The sequence below is a fragment of the Cheilinus undulatus genome, linkage group 14 (genome assembly GCF_018320785.1).
Source record: "Cheilinus undulatus linkage group 14, ASM1832078v1, whole genome shotgun sequence".
In the NCBI taxonomy this organism is placed as follows: Eukaryota; Metazoa; Chordata; class Actinopteri; order Labriformes; family Labridae; genus Cheilinus; species Cheilinus undulatus.
Window position 1 is genome coordinate 39536618 of NC_054878.1, and position 23646 is coordinate 39560263.

Here is a 23646-nt window from a genome sequence, read left to right on the forward strand (position 1 = left end):
CAGCCTAAAAAAAATGAATTCCTTGTATGGGCAGATATGAAAATTTAGAGGAGATTTACAACTGAAATTTTGGTGATAAAAATCTATATCAGCTGTCAAAAATTGGCCAACCAACAAATAAGTTAGAAGAGTTTTAGGCTGGATCAACATACCTATGTTTGAAGTTGAAGTCTTTTCTTTTTTTCATCATCATTTCTTACACTTCAAAGTTTAAGGACTGAAAATTTAGGCCTGAACTACATTTAAAGTGATATCTGTATTGACTAAAAATATTTTCTAAATATTGGCAAAAATCTAATATTGTGCTTCGACCAGTGGTTCACAACCTTTTTTACGCAAAGCCCCCTCTGTATTTCTATCCAAGAAGGACCCAAATGAGGAAAAAAAGTGATGCATTGCTGTTGAAATTAACATTTGCTTTTGTTGTTTTATTTCTTAAACTCTAAGAAAATAGGTCTGCATGTTTTTATTACTAATAGACCAATTTATAACATGCATAAAAAGTGTTTTTCTTGATTTGAGTTCATATTTGACATCCTCAGAGCAGACAAAGTGTTGTGACCCCTCCTACGGTTCCTGGGACCCAATGCCTTCGGTGACAGATTTCTGGAAGAGTTCCTGAGCCTATGCAGGGATTTCCAGCAGAGAATCATGCCTGTTTGTGATGCAGTGCTGCCTGAGGGTCCGAAGATCACGAACATCCAATATTGACATTCTGCCTGGTCTCTTGCTCACAGAGAGTTCTCCAGATTCTCTAAATGTTTATGCTGTTGAAAAAAATTCTGAAATTGTTCCACAGATTTTAATTGGATTGGTGAACCTTTACCCATCTTTACTTCTGGGAGACTCTTGCTGCACAATGCTCCTACAGCAGTTTTTTTTTTTAAGTACCACTTACTTTTCCAGGCTTCTGCTGTCCCATCCCAACTTTTTTGAGATGTGTTGCTGCCATCAAATTCAAAATGAGCTAATATTTTTCATTAATATTGTGTCTCAGTTTCAACAACTTCTGATATGCTGTTTATTTTCTATTATAAATAAAATGTTTGGGTTTTTTTTAGATTTGCAAATCATTGCATTCTGCTTCTATTTACATTTTACACGGTGTTCCAACTTTTTGGAGTTGAGGTTATAACTTCGCTATCCTAATCAAAATGAGGAAGTTACTGCTGACCCTAAGTTTTTCTTTAACAGATTTTACAGTTTGCTCACCAGTAGTTGTCGCAGACTCCGTAAACGGCTTTAGCGCCACATGACGTCTTGACGTCACCAGGATGCACTGTGGTTCACATGTCGACAGGTTTTACTATCAGTTCACAAAGTGGAGCCGGTGACCATGGCTGAGGATGTGGTTGTACCCGAGGAGAATTTAATAAGCAGTCTGACTCTTTTGGTGAACTGGGGAAAAGTTCTTTTAGATGAAGCTAAAAGACAAGCAGCAGGTAGGACTACTGTAAATAAATTATATACTTCCGGTGATGAACTTCATTAGCAATTTAGCGGTTGAAAGTTTTTTAGTTTCTTAGAAAAGTTAACAGTTTGTAGGAGGCAAATATTATAATATGTGAACTTTTTTAAGTCTTATGAGTAATTCGGCATTCATAATACACAAAATAATGCTTATATTCATGTTTTAATAACGCTGTACGTAACTGCTTTAAGTGCGTACTGTTACGGTCACTGACGGTAGCCGACAACGTACAAACAAAAAAAAAAAAGACTAAATTTTCCGCTAGTTTGCGTGAACAACTACAGTATAACAAAGCCGAATCGAGAATATCGCTTAGTTATTGTTTTATAGCGTCAGCATGTTTTTATTTCTTATATTATACTCTCAGTAAGCGACAGACTGTAAAAATGCATAGAAAATAGACGAAGATCGCTACAGCACTGATTAACCGTCAAAGATGCGTAAAACCTTTGTTATGTGCCTAGATATTCAATGTGACCATGTTTTACTGTTACCATGTAATACAAACATGTTTTATAACCGTTACAATAACTGTTACAGTCTTCATGAATGAACAGGCCTTCTTTGACTATTTCATTAATTGGTTGTAACACATGCTTTTATAAGTTCTAAAAGTAGATCAGTGTGATCAAACCACAGGATTAAAAGACCTGCTGGCATGAACGAGAGTGGTGTAATTTAATCCTTGTCATGCCTACTGCCAACACAATGATATTGCACAAATCCAGCTCACCAATAACTATGGCCCTTTGTTTCCTCCACACAGAATCCCTGGAGGATTTTGTCCCACATAAGATCAGCACGTTGTTCGGCCTCATCACAGCCGGGGCAGACTTCTACAGAAGGTAAGATACCCTCAGCACCTGCAGAATATGCTGAAGTTTAAATAAGTTAACTTGCAGTTTTTATCCCAAAATTGCTGTATTTCTGAACTGTGAATTAAATGCATGTTTCATTGCTTGTGTGCAGCCTTGGAGTGAAGAAGAAGAGCGAAGCAGAGGCCATATGGCAGAAGTCTTATCAGTAAGTATCAGGATATAAACCTATAAAGTCATAATGACACAGAAGGTATGAAGAAAGGCATTTAGCTCTGGATGGGCAGGTAATTACAAAGCCGTACAGACTGTTAAAAGCATTTATGGATAATAAACTTGAGGCTAAATACCATCACTGGTTTGTGGTTATTTCAAATGTCAACAGTTTTTCATTTCTGATCAAAGTACGATGTCATCGGTGGAGCATATAGCCCCACCCTAAATGACTGGAGATAATAGACTGAGGTGGAAGAAGTACACAACTATTTTACTTATGTAAATGTACTGTTATTCCAGTTGAATTTTACTTAAGTTAAAGTACTGGTCTCTAGATCTGCTCGAGTAAAAGTAAAATATATCTAATTTAACATTACTTTAAGTACTGAGTAGTTACTGAGGAGTAGTACAGTAAAACACGCTATTTCCTTATTTCCTTATTGAGAACAACAAGAAAACAGACCAACCAAGTTGTTCAGGTAAGTCACACAATAAAATCGACAGTGTTAATTAAACTCATATAGCGTTAAATTTAACACTTTAAAGCTGTCTGTATCAGTCACAACTACATATAGTTAAACTAAACTTTTGAAAGTTAAATACCTAATCTGACAGTACTTTTACTTTTAATTAAGTAATTTTCGACCAAAGTAACTGTACTTGTGCTTGGGTAAACCCTAACCCATAGTCGTGTACTTTCTCCACCCTTGGATTATATAACTGGATTAACTTGATTTCATGGCTTGATCAGAAGTGATAAAACATAAAAGGAAGGACAGGTGTTAGTGCTGAATGTCCCTGTGTGATCTGATCATCCATCCATTGTCTTATCCCATTGGGGGTCACAGGGGGGGCTGAAGCCTCATAAGGCGAGAGGTGAGTTACACCCCGGACTGATTCCTGTGAATTGCAGGACTAATATATAGAAACAGACAAGCAGGCACGCTCACACTTACGGCCAATCCAGAGTCACCAATTAACCTGAAGCCAGAATACCTGCAGGGAACTAACGCATGCAAACTCTCCACCCCAAGGCCCTGACTGAGAAGCGAACCAGGAACCTTCTTGCTTCTTGTATCAAAAATAAAACTGTCTCTGATGTTACAAGCTCAGACAGATAGCACAATGCACCACTCTTAAATCAATCTCTGTTTGTATTGCATTTTTCACAGGAGATTAGGTAAAAGCATACAAACAAAATAACTATATGATATAAAAAATGAGATAAAACAGAATAAAAAGAAGCTAACATAATAAAAACACTAACAGCTCAATAAGATTTACTAAAATAAATAAACACATGAAGAAAACGTTGTGAATAATGATAAAATAAGAGGATAAACTACTAAAGACAATCCTGAAATTAAAATGGAGTGCGATAAAATCTAAAATACTAAGATAGATGAAGATGATGATCTCAAATTTCATTGAAAGCCAGACTTACAGGGAAATCTAAGTTTTTTAAACAAAAGAACAAAAAAACATTACCATTAGGTGCTGCCCTCAGGTCTTCTGGTTAGCTGTTCAAAAGAAGGGGCCGTTGTGATAAAAAGAAGCCTTGCTGTATGTTTTAGTTTAGTCCTGACTGTTAACAGAGCACTTCCTGAAGACCTGATGGCTCTACTGGACTCATAGGGTAAAGGCAAATCTGACAAATAAGAAGGGCAAAGACCATTAAGAGCTGTAAAAACCAATGAAAGGATCTGAAGAACAATTCTAAAACAAACAAGGAGCCAATTCATCCTCATCAAAAAGAGATGGTTTTCTCAGAAATGTTCTAAATGATTGTTTACTTGTTTTTAGCTAAGCATAAAATCAGGGAGGTCATATTTTGTGCATTGGGCAATAAAAGCAGCATGCTTTACTCCTGTCAATTAACACATTACTATGACTCATGAGTCGTTTGCATGAAAAACAAAAGTCTGTTTCTATAGTAAGCTTAGAACATAATAGCCTATGACAAGTAAAAAAAATATTTATTTTTGGACTTTTTATTTAGAAAGGTCAGTGATTAGTAACCAAAATAGGAATGAGAGAGCAGGGAATGGCATGCAGGGAAGGAGCCACTGCTAGGACATTTGTGTCCCTGTAGAAACCTTTGTTAATGGGCCAAGCCTAAATTGTAATCCTTGTGCCGTGCCTGTTAGCATATTTGTGCTATATTGTTCGGTCCAAAGTAATCAATCATTGTCAAAAACCTCCTAAAACACAACGACTAACACAAAGGATTGTAATGATTATGGCAGATACAGTAAGTGTGGTTTATGACTGTCTTATAGTTAAATAATGTTTGGATATGACACAGATGTTTATGTTTTCCAGCCATGCAGCAGTGAGAGAGCAAGTGGATGAGCTTCTGCAGTTGGAGGTCTGTATATGTGATCATATTTACTCAGTTACTATTGGTATAAGAACAGAATTTCAGGTGGTGTCTCTGTATGACCTACAAGAGCAAACAAGACAATCAGCCACAAGAATTAAATTCTTTTATATTCATTTTACTTCCTGAACAGCTGTCACAGGGAACGATAAGTTATTCACTCATCAGTTACTATAGTTATACCTGGTCAACTGTTGGCTAATGCAAAATTATATAATCAGCAAATCACATGGCAGCAACCAATGAAATTAGGCATGTAGACATGGTCAAGAAGGTCTGATGAAGTTCAAAACAAGCATGGTATGCACAATATTATTGGCATGATTTCGATACTGGCAGAAAATAGCTGCAAAAATAAAGTAACAGTATCGGCAGAGGTGAAAATCTCTGCTGTGGGTCTAGTGTAGCTCAGTTAGAGCAGTGATCAGCCGATTAAAGGTGCATCTCAAAAATAAGAATATATAAAAAGTTATTTTTTTCCCCTGTTATCTAATTCCAAAAGTGAAACTTCCATATATTCTAGATTCATCTGATATAAAGTGAAATATTTCAAGACTTTTTGTTTAAATCTTGATGATGACAGTTTATGGCTAGATTGTTATTTAGACCTAAAATAAAGAAAAAAGTGGTCAAATCAATCAAGAAAGAAGTTTTTGTAAAATCAAATAAGCTTTTGTATTTATTCCAGTAATAAAAGCAGTTGAGGGTTATCTGCCGAACTTATTTTGGCTGTGTTTGTCGTTCAGACTGAGTGGGACTCCTTCCTGGAGGGCGTGGACAGAGATCTGCAGACGACAGACAGACGGCTCTCAGGAGCGAAGACAGCTGACCACCTGAGCCCTGAAACCGCGCTCACTGATGCACGGAGTGGAAAGTAGGTACAAAACGACGTTCAACATGAGACTCACAATGTCTAACAGATGTTTAACAGCCAACCAAAAACAGTCCACACTGTCAGCTTGTGTTTAAATGTTTTTGTTGTTTTTTTATCCCCCAACCTTGGATAGACACATGCTGCTCATTAGTTCAATTATTAAATTACAATTCAACACTTTTGTTTTATTATTAAATGTAGTGTTGTTGTGTCTGCCCACAGAAGTGTGACTCTGGGTGACTATCTGAATCAGGGGCAGAAGCTGCTGCTGGTTCTCATCAGACATTTTGGATGACTGCCATGACGAGACCACTTGGCCGAGCTGGAGGCCAGTCAGGTCGGTTTACCTTCAAGCCAAAAGTCATTACTGATTCATACAAATAATAAAAAATAATAACCACTTTAATATGTTATTGTATCACTGCATTTCTCAGCAAAACTGCAGGTTGAATTTGATTAACAGTGAATTTTTAGACAACAACAAAAAAAAGTCTACTCAAACTTTAAACAATTTGCCCAGTAGACTCCATATCAATGATCATGCTTGTCATGTATGACAGCTCTTTTTCTGAAACTGTGAACTGCTGCTGTCTTGGCCATCGTGCTGATAAACTGTCTGATATCACTCTATTTTAGTCCAAAAGGGAGAATTCTTCACTTTTATTTTGAGATAATTTTGTCCCTGTTGCTGCAAATGGCACGTGTTTGTGGGAAGGTTGTTTTCTGAATAAATTTTGAAATTTCACTTTCAATTTTTTAAAGGGCCGGTAGTTCACTCTGCAAAAAATTTAAATCAGACTCTACAAAAACAAAATCATGCATCAAAATCAATTTGTTGATGAGTATTGACAAGTCCAAGACTTTATATATATTTTTAAATCCCTGCCCAAAATTATATATTATATAGAAAGGAACTAATTTTCTGTGTGTGATTTTCATATAAAGAATCACTAGGAGTGTTGCATATTTGTAGTTATTCGATGTGCCAGTATTTATAAAGTAATTATAGCTGATCCCAGCACAGAGATTTTATTGTAGTTCAGGGTTAAATTTCAGCCCTTAAAATCTACTTTAAAGTGTAAAGAATGGTGTTGAATAAAGACGAACACTCCAGCTGATGTCGGTCTCTTGGTCCAGCCCAAAACTCCACTAATGCATTTTATTGTACAGCCAATATTTACAGCTAATATAGGCAGATTTTATAGTCAAAATACTGTTTTTAAATATCTGCTCATATCAATATTTCCCCTTTAAAGCTATTATCTTCTGATACTGATATCATGCTCAAAGTGTTGTGCATCCCTAACAGTGACACCATGTATTCCAGCGGGCACTTCAGGAGGCCAAATCTTTAAATATTGAAAATTTGGTAGTTTTGATCAGGACTGGAATTGATTGAAAGATTTAAGACAGAAAAGCAGAAAAATATTAATCAGTACATACATGCATGTACGCATTCACAATGCATGTATGTAGGGGTACATGCCATATCTAGGACTATGCTGGCATCCACCTGACATTAATATTTTACAACATCACTCATTTTCTGTGACTTTTTTCATTTACACAGCTATTACTCCATGTAGCCAAACTGTCCTTTAAAGGGTTAAACTCCCAAAATATTCAAATATTTGGTGGCTTTTGTCAGGAGTGACGTTGATGAAAAGAATCCATCTAAAAAGCTGTGTGTGTAGGTGTGTGTGTGTGTTTGTGTGTGTGTGGAGTAAATGTTTTTAGATGGCTTATCAGTGTAGTGTATTTGAATAATACACAGGGGTTAAAATTGATTTAATGTCTATTAAAGGCACTATATTTTTCAGGTTTAACTTCCTTTTTTTTTTTTTTTTTTAAGTAAAAAATTGAAATATATAATGCAGGAAGGAAAACAACTGCAGTGCTGTCTTGGCCTAGACACTCTTTAATTTTCTTTTTTTTTATCCCATTGAGGTTTTCCTGGTTTAATTAGGGTTACATAATTAACCCTCATTTAAAAAAGAAAACCAATCCATTTACCAAAACTGTCAAGAAATATGTTGATTTTTTTCTTCATGCGCTGCAAAACAGTGGAATGTTTTTTTCCAAAGTGTCACTCAGCCAAGCAGCCGCTGCATATTTTCTTCTAGAAAAATGGATTAATGTCATTTGAAGAAAGATGTGGAAAGGGACAGCTCATTAAGAAGCACATAAATTTCCTTGGCCTGGCTTTAATGGGAGTCATTAATTTTAAATTTATGTCCTTTTTAAATGTTTCTGTAGGCTCTCCTAGATGCTCGGTCACTGAAGGTCTTGGTGATCTCTTTTGGTGGTGTGGAGGGAGCGAAGTTGTGGTTGGAACAGACTGGATGTACTTATGACATGCTGCTGGATCCCCAGAGAAAGGTCTGGATTCAACACTGAAAATGCAGTATGAAAGAGGAATTCATGGACTTTTAAATCCCTGATTTGTTTTAGATGTATGCAAAGGTGACTTAAAACAATAAGATTACTATATTGTTTTGTCTATATACGGAAGTTTAAGAGAAAAATTAAACTGTGACTCAGCACAAACATCCTGAGGGAAACAGAGGTTCCAACAGCTGTTTGATGATTTCTCATGAAATTCCCAGTAAGCTGAGCCTCTAAACCTTTCTCTCTGACAAGTCAACTTCCAGATGTGAGCAGATGAAGGGTAATCTACCAAATATGAAGATTTTCCACATGCCACAGAGTCAAACATGGCATCTGTTTGTGTTAAACACCAGATTTGGTCATCCAGTTGATACTTCTAATAAGTTTAAATCCAAAGTGGACGCATTTTTCCCTTCTGTGCTTATGTTCTTCTAAAACTGCAACTGTAATTATATTTCACAGAATTGTTCACTTTTTATTACAGTAATCATCCTCCATCTTCCACAGATATACAGGAGTTTCGGCCTGGGGTCGTCCTACGCTAAGGTGATGAAGTTCAGCTGCCTGCTGCAGTACTCGGAGTACTTAGCTGTTGGAAAAGACTTTCCTGACGTCCCCCCTCGCCTGATGGTGGATCTTTACCAGGTACAAATGGATGACTATGCTAAAAATTAGTACATATTTGTTTTCATAGCCTGAATAATTGATATAAACTAAGAGAAAATAGGCTGAAATAATGTAGACACAGGCAAAGAGGTGGAGCTTCAGTAGGGTCATCAGGCAGACGCTACAACACGTTCAACTTTTTTGTCAGAGCAGCATTCAGGTTTGGCAAATTTATGCAAAACTCTTATCCTGAAGTTATCGAATCAGAGGTAATAAAAACATCTTTTTTTTGTTGTTGTTTTACCAATAAAAATCAGCTAAAGAGACTAAAATGGATTCTTACACCAGGCTGACAGTGTGCTGATGTCTGCTGTAAAAATAGGCTTTTTTAATAATGATGATGATAATAATGCATTGTATTTATAGTTTCCTTTCAAAGCACTCAAGGTCACTTTACAATGCAAATCAGTCAGACTGAATATGCAAGTTTGAAAAGATGGGTTTTGAGGTGGGATTTGAGCAGGGAGCCGAGCGGCCCTAGGTCCTATGGTGGTTCAAGCAAGCGGGAGGGGCAGTGAGGGGGATACAGGAAGAGGGACTTGTGAATTTATGGAAGATATGACCAATAGGAAAAAGGGAGATAATGAACTGAAGGGGGCTCGGGACAGAACTCCAGGGAACACCAGCAAAAACTGCAAATGGGAGAGATTTGAAAAAAAAATGAACAAAGTGTAACGAGAGGGGTAGAGCAGGTGTTTGTTTGTGATGTGATTGAGGCCAGTCTGATGGGAAATGGTGTCAGAGGCCAGATGCAGATCAAGAAGGATGGGGAAGGTTAGGAGTCCAGAGTCTGCTGCAATGAGAAGATTATGTTATTTTAACTGAGGCTGTTTCTGTACTATGAAGGAGGTGGAAACCAGACTGGAGTTGTTCATAGAGGTTTCAGTCAAATAAATGAGCATGGACCTGAGATGAAACTGTTTATTCAAGGATTTTAGAGAGAAAAGGAAGGTGGGAAATGTGATGATAATTATCAAAATTTGCAGAGTCTGAGCATGGTTTCTAGAGTATGGAGCTGTTGCTGATTTAAAAGATGAAGGAGCAACATCAGCAGTAAGTGAGGAGAGAATGATGTCTGTTATCAGGGAGAACAGAGAGGCTAGACAAGCTTTAACAAGGACAGCTGGGAGAGGGTCTAAATGACAGGAAGATGGGGGTTTCTGAATGAGATTTTAATATGAGATCTTGTGGGGATTCCTTGAATTTTGGAGCCAGCCTCTAGTGGACACTTGCAGAACTTCAATGAACTTGACTTGATTTTCCATATCTAAAAGTTGTTGGTTGCCATTTAAAAAAAAAAAGCTTACATAAGTTTTCATTTTCCAGATGGGAGGCGACTTTGTGCTGAATGAAGCAGGGAAAGTTCTCCTCTCTCACCCGTCTGAAAACCCTCACGACAGGCCGACTGTGATGGGCATCCTGCAGGCTGTGGACCCATCAAAGCTGTAACAGATGCCTGAACACTGGAGGAACACCTGGGGTTTAAATGGTTAACTAAGCACTGACACCACAGAAGAAGAGCAGCTCTTTGACTCTCGTTTATGACGTCACGTCTCCCATTCATGACATCATGAAGATGCGTGACCGATGCAGAGCTGTGAGGCGGAGACATCTGCTCCTCTGAGTTTAGTGTCAGTGCTGCAGTTTTGATAAAAATGTGGTACTACTGCTACTGGATAAATTTGTGATTATGTTTAATTTTAATATAAACTGTCACTAATCATTGTCACTCTGTGGATAGAAACTCACGGTTACAACCTATATAAAACAGATTGTTGTCAAATTTTAATTATCTGGACTTTCTTAGTTGCAGCTCAAACTTTCATGGAGGATTTACACTTTTTCAGTTTGTTTTACGTTGCATGGATGCAGTATTTCTGCTGCCTACTTCATAAACTGATTTTCAATCATCTGTCTGGTTACAGGAGATGTTAAATGAACAACATTTTTGCTGCTACATCCTTTTTCTAATGTGAGCTATAAATTTAGATAGATTTTAGTTAGAGCAGCTCTTAGACATTAAATGACAACTGATTCTGTTAAATAGATCTTCCTTTCAATAGCTCAATCAATAGATTTAAAGAGCAGAAACTTGATTATTCATAAACGATGAACCAGATCTATGAGGATGATGTGGTGATTAAGTAGAAGATGGCTGGGTATCAGGCTGTTGGTTTTTCTCATACGCACATGCACAAAACTCCAGATAATTGCCTGAAATTTACTAAATGTGCTGCAAATGTGACCATGTCTTAACCTGGACCTTTACCTGCCAGCACCCTGGTTAATATCTAGCATGAAGTGTGGTGAAGTTGGTGTGTAAAACAGAAAACATCCAGAGAAATGTACTGAGATAGTGGGTGAAATCGATGTGTCTACATCATATGACTGGTGCTATTGTTGTGCCTGCAGTGAAGCCAATTCATACTCTATTTCTGCATATCTGTGTACTCATTTCCATGTATTTCATCCTGTTGATACATCAGTTATACGCAGCGTCAATATAAGGTCGAAACTGTCACTTGAAGGGCACATTATGCAAAATACACTTTTTCAGGCTTTTTTAGCAAAAATATGTGCCCCTGACCTGTCCACAATTACCCCAAGAATCGGAAAAATCAATCCCCCACCCCACCTTTCAGAAAATGTGTGCTACAACAAGACATTCTCAGATTTTCCCATCATGATGTCATGTGGGGAGCTAGCCCCACCCCCAGGTTTGGTTGGCCCTCCCTGCTTGGAAGAAAGTTCCGCCCTCCTCTCCTGATCCTCCTCTCAGCTCAGGAGAGCCATACCCATTAAGCCACATCAATAACCTGTGAGGGGCGGAGTCAGACAGCACAGAAACAGCTTGTTCTGACCAGGACCATAACATAGGGATTTTAAGACATGCAAAAATCTAACACTGGAGTGTTTTCTCAGCAACAAACTAAACAGTTATGATTTGGGGACCTTTTAGACCAATATAAACCTTTTTTTAAAGGACTAAAACACATGACCTCTAAGCTTTGAATGCTGTTTTTTTTTTTTTTTTTTTTTTTTTTTTAGAATTTTTCATGAGAGCAGGTATGAAAAAAGACTGTTTCAGAGCATTAAGTACCCAAAAATGTCCATAATGAACTGGTCATTTTAGACTCCTTATCAGGACAAATGTTTTCATGCAGTTTTGTACATAGAGAATGAAAGTTAAGTCATTCAGTGTAGAATACTGGGCTGCTGGCACCATCTTTTAAGAACTGTACACAATTCTCCCTGTTTTGTTTGGCTGAAAAAGGTGTAAATTGGCATGGTGCAGCAGAACAGATGTATTAACAAGGGCCAAAGCAAATCTTAAATTCAAAATGGGTAAAATTGAAGACAGAATATATTTCCACTCATCATACCTGGAAAATAAGAAGTAAAAAGTAGACTGGCTTGAAGAGCTGCTGCAACATTTGATTTCCTCCTCTGGGGTTGATTGTATTATCTTTTTATATAGCTGTAAACAACAAAAACCCAGGTGTTACACTTACCTGTCCTCTGCAAGTACATTTGTTTTTAAAGTTTTAGATTTTGTCTGGTTTAAGTTACAAAGACTGACTGAAGAACAGCTGTGCAGGCTTGTGAATTTGCAGACCTGACTCACTTCCACTGCAGAATGATCATCCGCAGTTTTACAGCAATTAACCCCTCAAAGAGTGCAAGCACTTATTTCAACTGGAAGTAGGTGACAAAGTCTGCAAATGTGGTGGTGTATTGAGGCCGTTGTTTAGAACTAAATTTAAAAAAACAAAGGGGTTCCTTTAAATATGGTGCATGCATAATGCCATCTTCACATTTTCAATTGGGACAACAGCCAACATTTTCAGACTCTTTCAGTTCTTGTTAATGGACCCCACTGAGATACCAATTCATCCTTTATCTGTACCAGTGGTTCCCAAACCTTTTGACCCATGACCCCCAAATTGAAAATGCCAGAGACCAGGAGGCATGGACCCCCGCTTTTCTTGGGTGTTGGTTAAAGGCTATGATGTTGCACAAGCATCATGTAGGCATTTACCTTTTAAGAGATCTGTGCACATCATAAGCGCAGATCACACTTAATCACTTCAGTTTGATTTTAAAATCGAATTAATTTTAAGGATATTTTTTATCATAATGGGCAAAAAATTCCATCTAAACCATTTTTGTAATTTCTCTTTGAATTTTTGACCCCTACTAGTGTCTCATGACTCCACAGAGGTTCTACATCCACTTTGGGATCCACTGATCAAAACTTCTTGTCCTGGGGTGCACAGATAGCCTAGCGGCCTAAGGCGCTACCCATGTACGCAGGTGGCCGGTTGGAATCCGGCCTGAGGCTCTTTACCGCATGTCTCTCCCCACTCTCTCTCCTGTTTCCAGCTCTATCTACTGTCCTCCTTTATGTAATAAAGGCATGAAGAGCCCAAAATAAATCTTACAAAACAAAACAAAACAAAAAAACCAACAACCTCCTTGTCCTGCGCGGGATCATGGGGGTCCTGTGGCCAGTCTTAAGCCATACATGTGCATCAAAGCTATGTCGTAGTGGGCCCACACTCAGATTTACGGGCAGTTTAGAGTCATCAATGAAGCTGAAATGCATTGTTTGACTGTAGGAGGAAGCCATTGTCCCGGGACAGAGCCCAGACTTGTACAGAGACCACCATGTGGCCTCACCAGCATAAGTATGCAGTTCAGAATACCCAGCCATACTAAGAGGGAAAATTGGTTCTTACCTGCTAAAATGTCTCAACCAATCAAAAAATAATTTTATAAACCATGTCAACTTTTAGTAAAGATTTATAATAAACATTTACATTCAGCATTTTATGTACAACTTTCTTGTTTTACACATTGTGGGACACGTGTAAACAGTGATGGTGTTTGGCTGAGATGACAGACTCAGTAATGTTCTGGTCAGAGATGTTGGAGAATCAGCAGTTAAACAGAGCGGTCCCATCTGGTACCAGACACTGTGAAAATATCTTTACAGCTCAGAAATAACAGAGAGGCCCTTCCTAATTCTTCTAAAACCCCAAACACACACAGATTTTTATCTTTAAGAGGGTCAGTTTGCACTGATTCTGAGAAAAGTCCCTCCAGCTTTGCATGTTTTTCCATTTCTGGAAAATCCGTTGAACAAATATTTAGAATTCCAGGCGTGAAATCACAGCAGAGTCCAGACTAGTTTACCCCATATCTCTGCAGCTACATTAATATTTATAATTAAATGTATAAAGTCATAACTCTGACAAATTTGTGCGTATTTGAGACATAACTATATCTGTCTTTCTAAAACCTATAAAAAGCATGAATTATTTCTATAGCAAAACTGTATCCCCAAAGATGCTAATACTTTAATGATCCTACAACAATGACTAAACAAAAGGATTTTTACTGGACGTGTATATGAAAATCCACTAGATCTCCTCAGATGGAAATTTGAAGACTTAACCTTACCTGTGATTACAACCAATCCAGGTATACAAGGCTCTTTTTGGAAGGAAAATAATTTATAAACATACTGCCTTTCTTTGTAATCAGTGGTTGGAGGTGAAGTCCAAGGGGGTAAGAACAAGGCCCAATCCCAATCTCCACCCTAGAGATTAAACACTGAACCTGCTGAGATGTAAATGGCATCAGTGAGAACAAAGTTCTCAAAAAAAGTGTGTAAAGGTCTTGTAAAAGTATAACTCAGGGTTGTGTCCTCATTGGTTTATGCATCCAGTTGAACCAATTTCTTGTGGCAACAGAGGCTGTCAACTTCTCTGCAATGTACAGCAGTGGAAAGCCTCTTTTGCCCACCAGGGGGCGTTTCCACAATTGTTCCACCATGCAAAAGCTGTGAACTGCATCCTTAAGGTAACATAGTTGGCTCTGAACTCCAGCTAAGTCCCACAGGAAATAGGGAATCGTGTAGTGAATGTTTTTGTGTTGTAGGATTGGCATCAAAGTCATTGTGCACTTGATAATTCAAACTAGGACAGTCCCAGGAACTCTTACTGGGAACACGCTTCTAAATCCAGGATTGTGTAAATTAGGAGATTGGGATTGGGCATAAAGTTGTCAGGATAAATGTTCATTTTAAAGTGCCACCCTGTCGTCGAATTCGCACATATAGTTCATGGTCCGGTCGCAGTAATGGTCCCACCAGTCTCCATCATCTGACGACATCGCCACGCAGTTCTCCCGCCTCCCTCCATCAGGCTGACTGGACAAGAAATGTTTTCGCCACTGGAAGTACGACACCCTCGTCCCATCTTCAAAAAGATACATGCCCTCTGATCTCAGGTCGTTAATACCCAGCCAGACGGGCCAGTTTCCCGGATGGAAGAATGTTTTGACGTAGTCAGCGACGGCCTCCTGCTCTTTGCGGTCTCGGGGCATCGCCATTCGGCCTCCTCGTTCCAGACACTTTCTGGAGGCGCCGGCGTAATCCTGTTGACTGTTGTACACAAGGTAACATTTGTATCCAATCCTGCGACCTTTCTGACAGCCTAAAGAGCAGAGAAAAACAAAACAGGCGCTTTATCAGGGTTACAATTTATAAAATGTCTACCAGCCTGAAGGGGCAGTACTATCAAGTCAATATTTTAGTCGACATGAACTTTTTCTTGGCCTCTTGGGGAGAGTACAACAGAAAAATCACAAGATTACCTTTCAACATTTCAACAAGAAATTAAGGCATTAGGATGCCCAAAATGGATATAAATTCATGTCAATGCAAGGTCTAAACAGGGTCTATGAGTAACAACTTTAAAATTATGCATGGCCAACCCATTATTAAGATAAAGTACTGATAAATGGGTTTATTTCACAAGGTTTACAGAAAAGTCTTACAAATGAATGAATATATTCATATTGTTATCCTGTCAAATGAATTGCTAATTGGAGGCCCTAATATGCCCCAAAACTCACCAAAATTTGAATCATCAGTCCCTGTGTAAAATTCACGAATTTTGGTGGTTTCGTATGTGCCTCTAAAAATGGCCCCACACGGCTTTTTTCAATACACAAATGTATTACATACAGACGAACAAAATAACCCATTTATTCTCTTTTAAAAAAACTACAGGAGCTGATATAATGAATGGTAGAGGCCAAATTTTGGCATTTTTTGGCTGAGTTGCAGGTGTCAAATCTTAAGGATGATCATCCAAGGGATTTATTCTGATAGATTTCAGGATTTTTTACTGATTCTAGACAACATGGAGATCTACTGGTGAACTGTGGGTTTTCACCATAGGGCGGGTCCACAATCTGGCCCTAAAATTCCAACAGTGATTTTTCAACAATCTGCCCCAGCAGACCATTCAACCTAGGCTCATGATTTTAAGTCTGTATGTGCATCATCATGATACCTGCAAAAAAGCCTCTTGGACCCATACCCAAATCACAACAGGAAGTCTACCAGTTTCACCTCAATTTCAAAATCAAGTGTTTGATGGTGCTACATGACTTTAACCCCTTTTGACTTTAGTATACATCATTCTGTGTTCTTCAGCACTCTCTGGAAAGACAACAGTGTTACACTGAGCATGCCCACATGAAAACATCTGATCATAGCACCCCCTATTGGCAACAGGAAGTGGCACAATTTGCACATTTCTTTATGCGATTAACTCTGATCCACTCAAGCTCAGTTTTTGAAGGAAAGCCTCAGTAGCATCACATCATCTGTCCCCAACACTGACATGTTTCATTAAAGGATGCCTCAGTGGCACTAATGCCTCACCATTATAGAGGAAGTTGCCGTAACTCTTATTTTAATCATCACACATGATATAGCACCACCCACTGGAATAAGATAGTTACACCTCTAAAGTAAAATGTCCCATCCTCTTCTCTTTTTACATAATAAATATCAATCATTGCCTCATCACATCAACATATTAGCATCTTCCTTCTAACAGCCAGTTCTCCCTCATATGTGTGCAGTGTGATCATTGTTTTACATTGAATGACAGTCCTGGGAGGATGTGTGTTCAAGAACTGTGTATCAAATTAGGAGCTCTACCAGTTATTAGTAAGTAAAGAGGATTCTAGTAATACAGTCTTGACTGATAACTGGTCACAAAGTAGTTGTTTAACTTGGAAGATCAACTAAGTATGACTCACATGTATTTTCAGTCCTATATTTTAAACAATGAGATGGACTTTTCAAAGAGAACTCAGCAGCAGACCCTGCAGTACTGAATATAAATTAATAAAGATACCTTCCAGTCTTCCCATCTCTTTGCGGTTGTCTTTGCTGTGCTGGTAAACCTCACGGATGCTGTCCTCCAGCTCCCCGACTCTAGCTGCCATTTTCAGTGATGAGAACAACAGAAACAAGACATGAAAGTTGAACAGGCAGTCACAGTCTTGAGATTTTTAGTAACTTGAGAGACGTAAGAGGCAAATAAAACTTTGGTTTTAAGTTTAATGCACAGTTACAGTTTATGATGGGGAAATAACTTAAAATTGTCTACAGATGATGCTGAATAAAGATTACCCCGTTCCTTTTTTTCTGTATTTTCATCAACATCAGCACAAAACATTTAAAAAATTACAAGCACAGCCACTCGTCGTCTGAAAATGTATGCATCTTTGTATATTTAATCAGAGGAAGATGCCACATTTATACAGTATTTGAACATTTTACTGAGTTAGTGGAAATACTAATAATACATGCTGTATTTCACAAGAGATTAATAAAGAATGTGTGATCTGTGGACAGGAAAATGGCACTGTATGAAGAGAAATAGTGGTAGATTTTTAGGAGACAGTGATTGTTTTACCATCCATCCTGGACAGACGGTCCATCAGCTGACTGACTTTAACATCCAGGGTGTAGTGACCAACATTCAGCTTGTGGATCGCCTGGTCCATACCGGCCAGTCTGGACACTGAGGAAGACAACAGGATACCATGTCAATATTAATAAAAACATGACTACTCCTATGTTATATAGATTTTAGTTGAGTATTTACATTGCCTCAGGTATTTCCAAAAGTTTTCAAAGGCAGAGAATTTCTTACTTTTTATAACTGTAATGATGATCATTCAACATAACTGAAAGGCCAGTGGTTCTGGGGTGCATAGAGCAATGCCAAGGTCTGAACAAAAGTTCATATGCCAATAAATAAAGGCAAGAAAAACTATTATAGTGGGCTGTAATTATCTAACATTTCTATAATAAGAAGTGTAATTATCTAGTATTTTCTCAAGAATAAGGTGGTAGTTACCAGGTATTAAGCTGGCATTTTATCAGATAATACCTTGGAAATATGGTGATGTCAAGGAAGTATTAACCAAGTAATACTGTATGATTTATCAAGCAATTTTGCAATATTGTCCAACTGTCTTGTAATTTGGTGGTATTTTGCCCTAACCCCTAACCCTCTAACCCTAACCCTACCCCTGGTAATATTGTGATAATTTTCTTGTTACTCTTTGGTAATTTACCCTTATCCTCTAACCCTAACCATACTGATCATAATACTGTGGCATTTCTCTGGTAATTTGGTGGTATTTTACCTTAACCCTTACCCTAACCCTTGTAATATTGTGGCAATTTTCTTTTAATTAGATGTTATTTTTACTAAATAATTTCTTAGAAATAAGATGATATTACTACCTAATCTCCACCTTATTTTTAAGAAAATTAATCGATAATTATAACTTAATACTATTAAATCACTAGGTAAATAGGGCTCACCAAAATAAACTGCTACAAAGAAAACAAAAGAAAGAATTGGACATTTAAAGAAAGGCTGGATTGGACATTTAACCCCAACCATTATTTGCAAACATATTTTTATTAATATGCTCAAAAAGCTAATCAGAATCCAGCCAAGGTCACATTTGTTGGTCAGGAGGCGAGGTGCTAATGCTGCTGATCCATTTAGCATGTCTTCATACAACTAAACAAAATCTGGGGAGGGCCCATTCACCACCATATCTGTGGGCAGGCCTAGATAAAAACATGTAGACTTACAGACATAGTTGTATGAGTTTTCAAAGTCTGACACCGGACTGGTTGGCTCTGGTTCAGGCTCCGGAAGAATATCAGGAACGTCGCCTCTTGCCTTCTTCACCTCTTGTTGAGAAGTCTGGTATGTAGAAAAAGGAATCAAAATGTCAACATTTCTTAGAGACTGGATTTACCATATTTAAGCTCTGTCTTTGCTCCAGCTCATGGAATCAAACTAAAACCAAGATTCCTCTGAAATAATTATAACCCAACATTTGATTCCCAAAACAAGCTCATTAGTGCTCTTTCCAAAACACAAACTACCTCCCGTTCACATCTGGAACTGGCTCATTTTCAAATTCCAGATGCTTTTGCCAGAGCAGTGTTTTTAAAGGGACGATTGTTACATAATCGTCTCTTCTCCCTAACAAGGAACATATTGGAGTAAATGTTTGGTTCATCGTGCCGTCAACCTCAACAATCTTAATTGTGTGCAGGACAAAATGTTTGTAGTCGTGTATCTACTCTCTGTGTGGTAAAAGAAAAGTTTTAACAACAGTAAGGAAGTATTGAGGTCCTTTACATAATGAAGAGAACAATTAACACACCGTAAAATGCCTGCTAAGAGTAATCACTGAACAGAAAATTTCTCTTTAATTCAAATGAGATGTTGAAAATAGTGAATGTACACATATTCATAGCAGAAAATATAACCCATTTTACTTTGCATCAATGTGACAGTGGGCTGTAGTTTGTTAAGTTAAAGCTAAGGACTGCAGATGTAAAGTGAAGGAATTGTATGTAGACATTTTCTGAAGATAATTGCAGCACACAGATCCATTTAGAGCTTTAAAGTACTAACTTTCCTCCATTCCCATTCATTTCTAACGGCTGCCCCCACTTCCTGACCCCCATCAGAATCACATGACTGCAAAGAGCCTAGATTGTTAGTCATCTAGTGGATATATGATGATTTAATGATTATGTCATTGATCGTGGATAAAAAAGACTTAAAATCTCTTTAATGACAAAAACATGAACTGAAACTGACGATCTCTATGAGAAACTCACATTTAAAAAGAAAAAGTAGAGACTAGCAAGAAAATAAAATTCAAAAAGGCCTTTAATTTGTTTGAGCACAGCTTTTGCATAATAGCACTTTAAAATTACCAACGCAATCTATTTTTGCCCTAAAAAATTACAGTCCTCAGCCTACTCCAGGTTCTCCTTCCAGTTGGACGTGCCCCGAAGACCTCCACAGGAAGCCGACCAGGAGGCATCCTGATCAGGAACCCAAACCACCTCAACTGGCTCCTTTCAAGGCGAAGAGCTGTCATTGGGTGAGAGGCGGGGTACACCCTGGTCGCCAGTCAATTGCAGGGCTGATTTAGAGTCACTCATTAACCTAATGAGCATGTTTTTGGTGGTAGGAGGAAACCGGAGTACCTGGAGAGATCCCACGGGGAGAACACACAAACTCTGAACAGAAAGGCCCCGACCGGGAAGCAAACGAGGAACCATTTTGCTGTGAGGCAACAGTGCTAATCATCACTATCTCATTTTGACCTCTTGATCTCATTCTCTTGGTCATTACCAAAAGTTCCAGACCAAAGGTGAGAGTTGGAACAAACATTGACCAGAGAGTTTTGTCTTCCAGCTCAGCTCCCTCTTCATCACAACGGTGTGGAACAATGTCTGCAATACTGCCGATGCTGCACCAGTCAATCTGTTAATCTCGCTGTCCATTCTATCCTCATTAGTGAACAAGACCCCGACATTCTTGAACCCCTTCACTTGGACTAAAGACACCCTCCTCATGTGGAGGGAGCAATCCACTGTTATCCAGCAGAGAACTATGACCCAGGACTTGGAGGTGCTGACCCTCATCCCGACCGCTTTACACTCAGCTTCAAACCGCCCCAGTGCCTGCTGGTCCCCTCCTCCTCTGGCTGCACCTCGAGATCCTGCTAACATGCACCGGGAACATGTTTGACCTTGTGCCTAGGATGTGAATGCAACTCTCACTTTGGCTATAAAGGGACCTGATGGCTCGCTGCAGCAGCCCTGGGACCCCGTATTCCTGCAGTACCACCCATATTACCCCCCCCCCCCCCCCCCCCGTGGCACACAGTCATAAGCCTTTTCCAAGTCCACAACACACATGTAGACTGGACGTGCAAATCTCACTGGAATCTGCATTCTTCATCCTGTATCCAAGGTTCGACAATCGGCCAAAGTCTCTTTCCCAGCACTAGTGTGATACCCAGATCATAGGAGCACACCCTCTAGGCCCCCTTTTTAAGAATAGGAACCACCACCCCAGTCTGTCACTCCACAGGTACTCAGGCTTTCATGAGACATTGAAGAGGTGTGTCGATTATTTTTCATGGGAAGCCAAAATTGTTAACTACTTCATACGGTATCTTTTTGTTTATTTTTCCAACAAGCCACATCTCCTAGCATGGTCATTTGTTGATTTCTGATTTGGTTATAGTGGTAACAGTACAATTTCATCTTGGTTTCTTTTTACTAACCAGGAAGTTGAAAGTTAAATTTGTCTCTTCCCTTTAAATAAACAACTTTAACCAAAACCCTTAAATCAGATTTTGTGATAGTTCTCTTTTCCACTACAAGCTAGAGTATAATAACGTCAGCATATATCATATGGGCTTAAAAGGGTGTTTTTTTTTTATCTAAAATCCGGATTTAATCTACTCTGGATGCATAGCAATTGGGGGTCTCTTCACTGATGCAGTTGCATCATTATCATCAGTAAGACAGTCTGGTGTGCCATACATCCATAATGTCACACTAGTTTTACCAAAAAAAAAAAAAAAAAAACATTCATAAAATGCACCGCTTGTCTTTGCATTGATAAATATTTTCAGTTGACATATGTGCAAAAAGTAGCCCAATATCATCCTGTTTTGCCTGGTTTAGCTTTACCTGAGACCCTTCTGCACACGTGTACAGTAAATACACTCAGAGCATTATGAATGGATACAGTGTCTGACTCCAACAAACATCTGTAGCGGCAAAATCTTCGTTAAAAATTTCATTTTCAAGTCAAATGAGTCCGTGCAGTGCTGACCTGTGTTGGTGAAGCATCCACAATCCCCGTAGAAACACACAGACAACATAAACACAGCAGAGCGAGCGAGGTGGCAGCCGGTCCCATTTTCTGCTCCTGCTTCAGCAGCTAAACTCCCTCTGCACCTCTGAGTCTGTCTCCCTTCCCTCTCTTTCACTCCACTCTCCCTCCTTCTGCCCCCAGAGATGTGATCCACGACTCAGCAAAGCAGAAATCTCCCACAAGAAGTATGAATGGGAGCTGCTCTACATCCCCGAACTATAAAAAGCTACCAGAAACTGAAATCCCAGGTGTTCCTTTATAAATCAAAACCACTTCCCAGTAGTCCGCCCGCTGTCTCCTCACTCTCTTTCCCTCTGCCACGTTCAGGACGTCTCGCCTTTTTGCCTAACAACAGGAAAGCTCTTTGTTTTTGCTCCCACCTCCCATTTCCACTCTTTGTGTAAACCTGCAGTTTTACTGTGGGTGAAAACATCACAACATCTCTGTCCTGTGGAAAAAACATGGACAAAACAGCTCATGTTCCAAGAGTAAAGAGAAAGCAGGCATAATCAGAGCTTTGTGTGAAAGGATTTTTCAGCTGATTCAGTTTTAGTGACTTAAATCACTTGTGTAGAAGTAGGAAAGTGTTGTCAAATTCATGAAGAATGCTTCAGATTGGGTCTAAATTTGGGAAATGAGGGTACAATTTTGATTTGATGGATTTCCCCTCTGAAATATTTGAAAAATTATCCATCTTTAGGTATCACAAATGTAGAAGAGAGGCTTTATGTTTTGAAAAACTTTAAGGGAAGCATGTGTGACCAGAATCAGTGATCAAATAGTGCAAAATAATCTGTGCTTGATATCAATCCAAGCTGAGTTTTTTGTGCTTTCAGTGGTATGTTTCTGTCCTCTGGTGGAGTTTGCTCATTGCCATGGAGACAGATTTGTTGACATGCAAGCTCCCTCTTTGCACTTTGATTCATTGCAGTTTAGAGCTTCTTGTCTGCATTGCATGAATATTAAATCATGGAAGTTTATTCCCAACTTCCATGAAGTAGTCTGACCTACCTGTCAGTTGTTGAAACTATTTACGAGGTCAAGAAAACCTGCTGTGATGTTGGCTTGATTCTTTTACCAACAGAAAAACAGTGCATGTCTGTACACAGGAGCCTCAAACTCATCATAAACTTGCTCAGCTATAAGCACAGGCTTTTTAATAATTTGGATAAATATGACTCCTCTCTGCCAAGTGTTGTTTGAATAATGACATAAATCAGAGCAGAAATATGAGGTTATGCTCTATTCAGGGGAAATGATGACGTAAAGAGGAAAGGGAAAACTGTGCGTGAATGCTGCCATGTGTCTGTGTTAGTGTGGACCCCGGTCTAGGAGGTATGCCAGTTAAAATGCCACAAGAATCCAGCTGAGTTTCCAGGAGAAGAGTCTGAGCTCTGGGAACAGGAGACTGGGAGGAGCTCCGGCAGAGACTGAGCGCATACTAGGAAAGAAGGACAGATGTGTTTAAGTTTGCGTATACAACAGCTGGTTCAGTACACAGTGGAGTCAAAAAATCCAAACTTTTCCTCAGCTTTGTTGATAATTCACCATCAGTGTGTGGTATAAAAGGCCATGTTGACCTGGGGTGTAAACCCACATTGTTTAAAGGTTCAAAGTATGTGAATCAACCATGTAATTCCAATCCCAAAAATGTCAGGACACTGTGAAATTATAAATAAAAGCAGAATGCAATGGTCTGCAAATCTAAGGTTACTATTAACCCATACATTGGTTTCCTGTGAGTC

At 38.8% G+C, this 23646-nt stretch overlaps 2 protein-coding genes across 2 annotated transcripts; one reads left to right on the plus strand and one right to left on the minus strand.

Moving 5' to 3' along the window:
• The first annotated feature begins 1275 nt into the window (after positions 1-1275).
• On the plus strand, positions 1276-11242 carry selenol (selenoprotein L). Its single transcript, XM_041805640.1, has 9 exons — positions 1276-1442; positions 2238-2316; positions 2441-2494; positions 4825-4870; positions 5629-5756; positions 5979-6093; positions 8013-8135; positions 8652-8789; positions 10137-11242. Exons 1-9 carry the CDS (start codon positions 1337-1339, stop codon positions 10257-10259), a joined length of 912 nt encoding a protein of 303 aa, XP_041661574.1. The 5' UTR covers positions 1276-1336; the 3' UTR covers positions 10260-11242.
• A 139-nt stretch (positions 11243-11381) lies between these two features.
• clec11a (C-type lectin domain containing 11A) lies at positions 11382-22194 on the minus strand. Its single transcript, XM_041805642.1, has 5 exons — positions 21860-22194; positions 18793-18907; positions 17594-17701; positions 17030-17113; positions 11382-15310 (listed from the first exon to the last, which is right to left on the minus strand). Exons 1-5 carry the CDS (start codon positions 21944-21946, stop codon positions 14898-14900), a joined length of 807 nt encoding a protein of 268 aa, XP_041661576.1. The 5' UTR covers positions 21947-22194; the 3' UTR covers positions 11382-14897.
• Positions 22195-23646: the final 1452 nt, after the last annotated feature.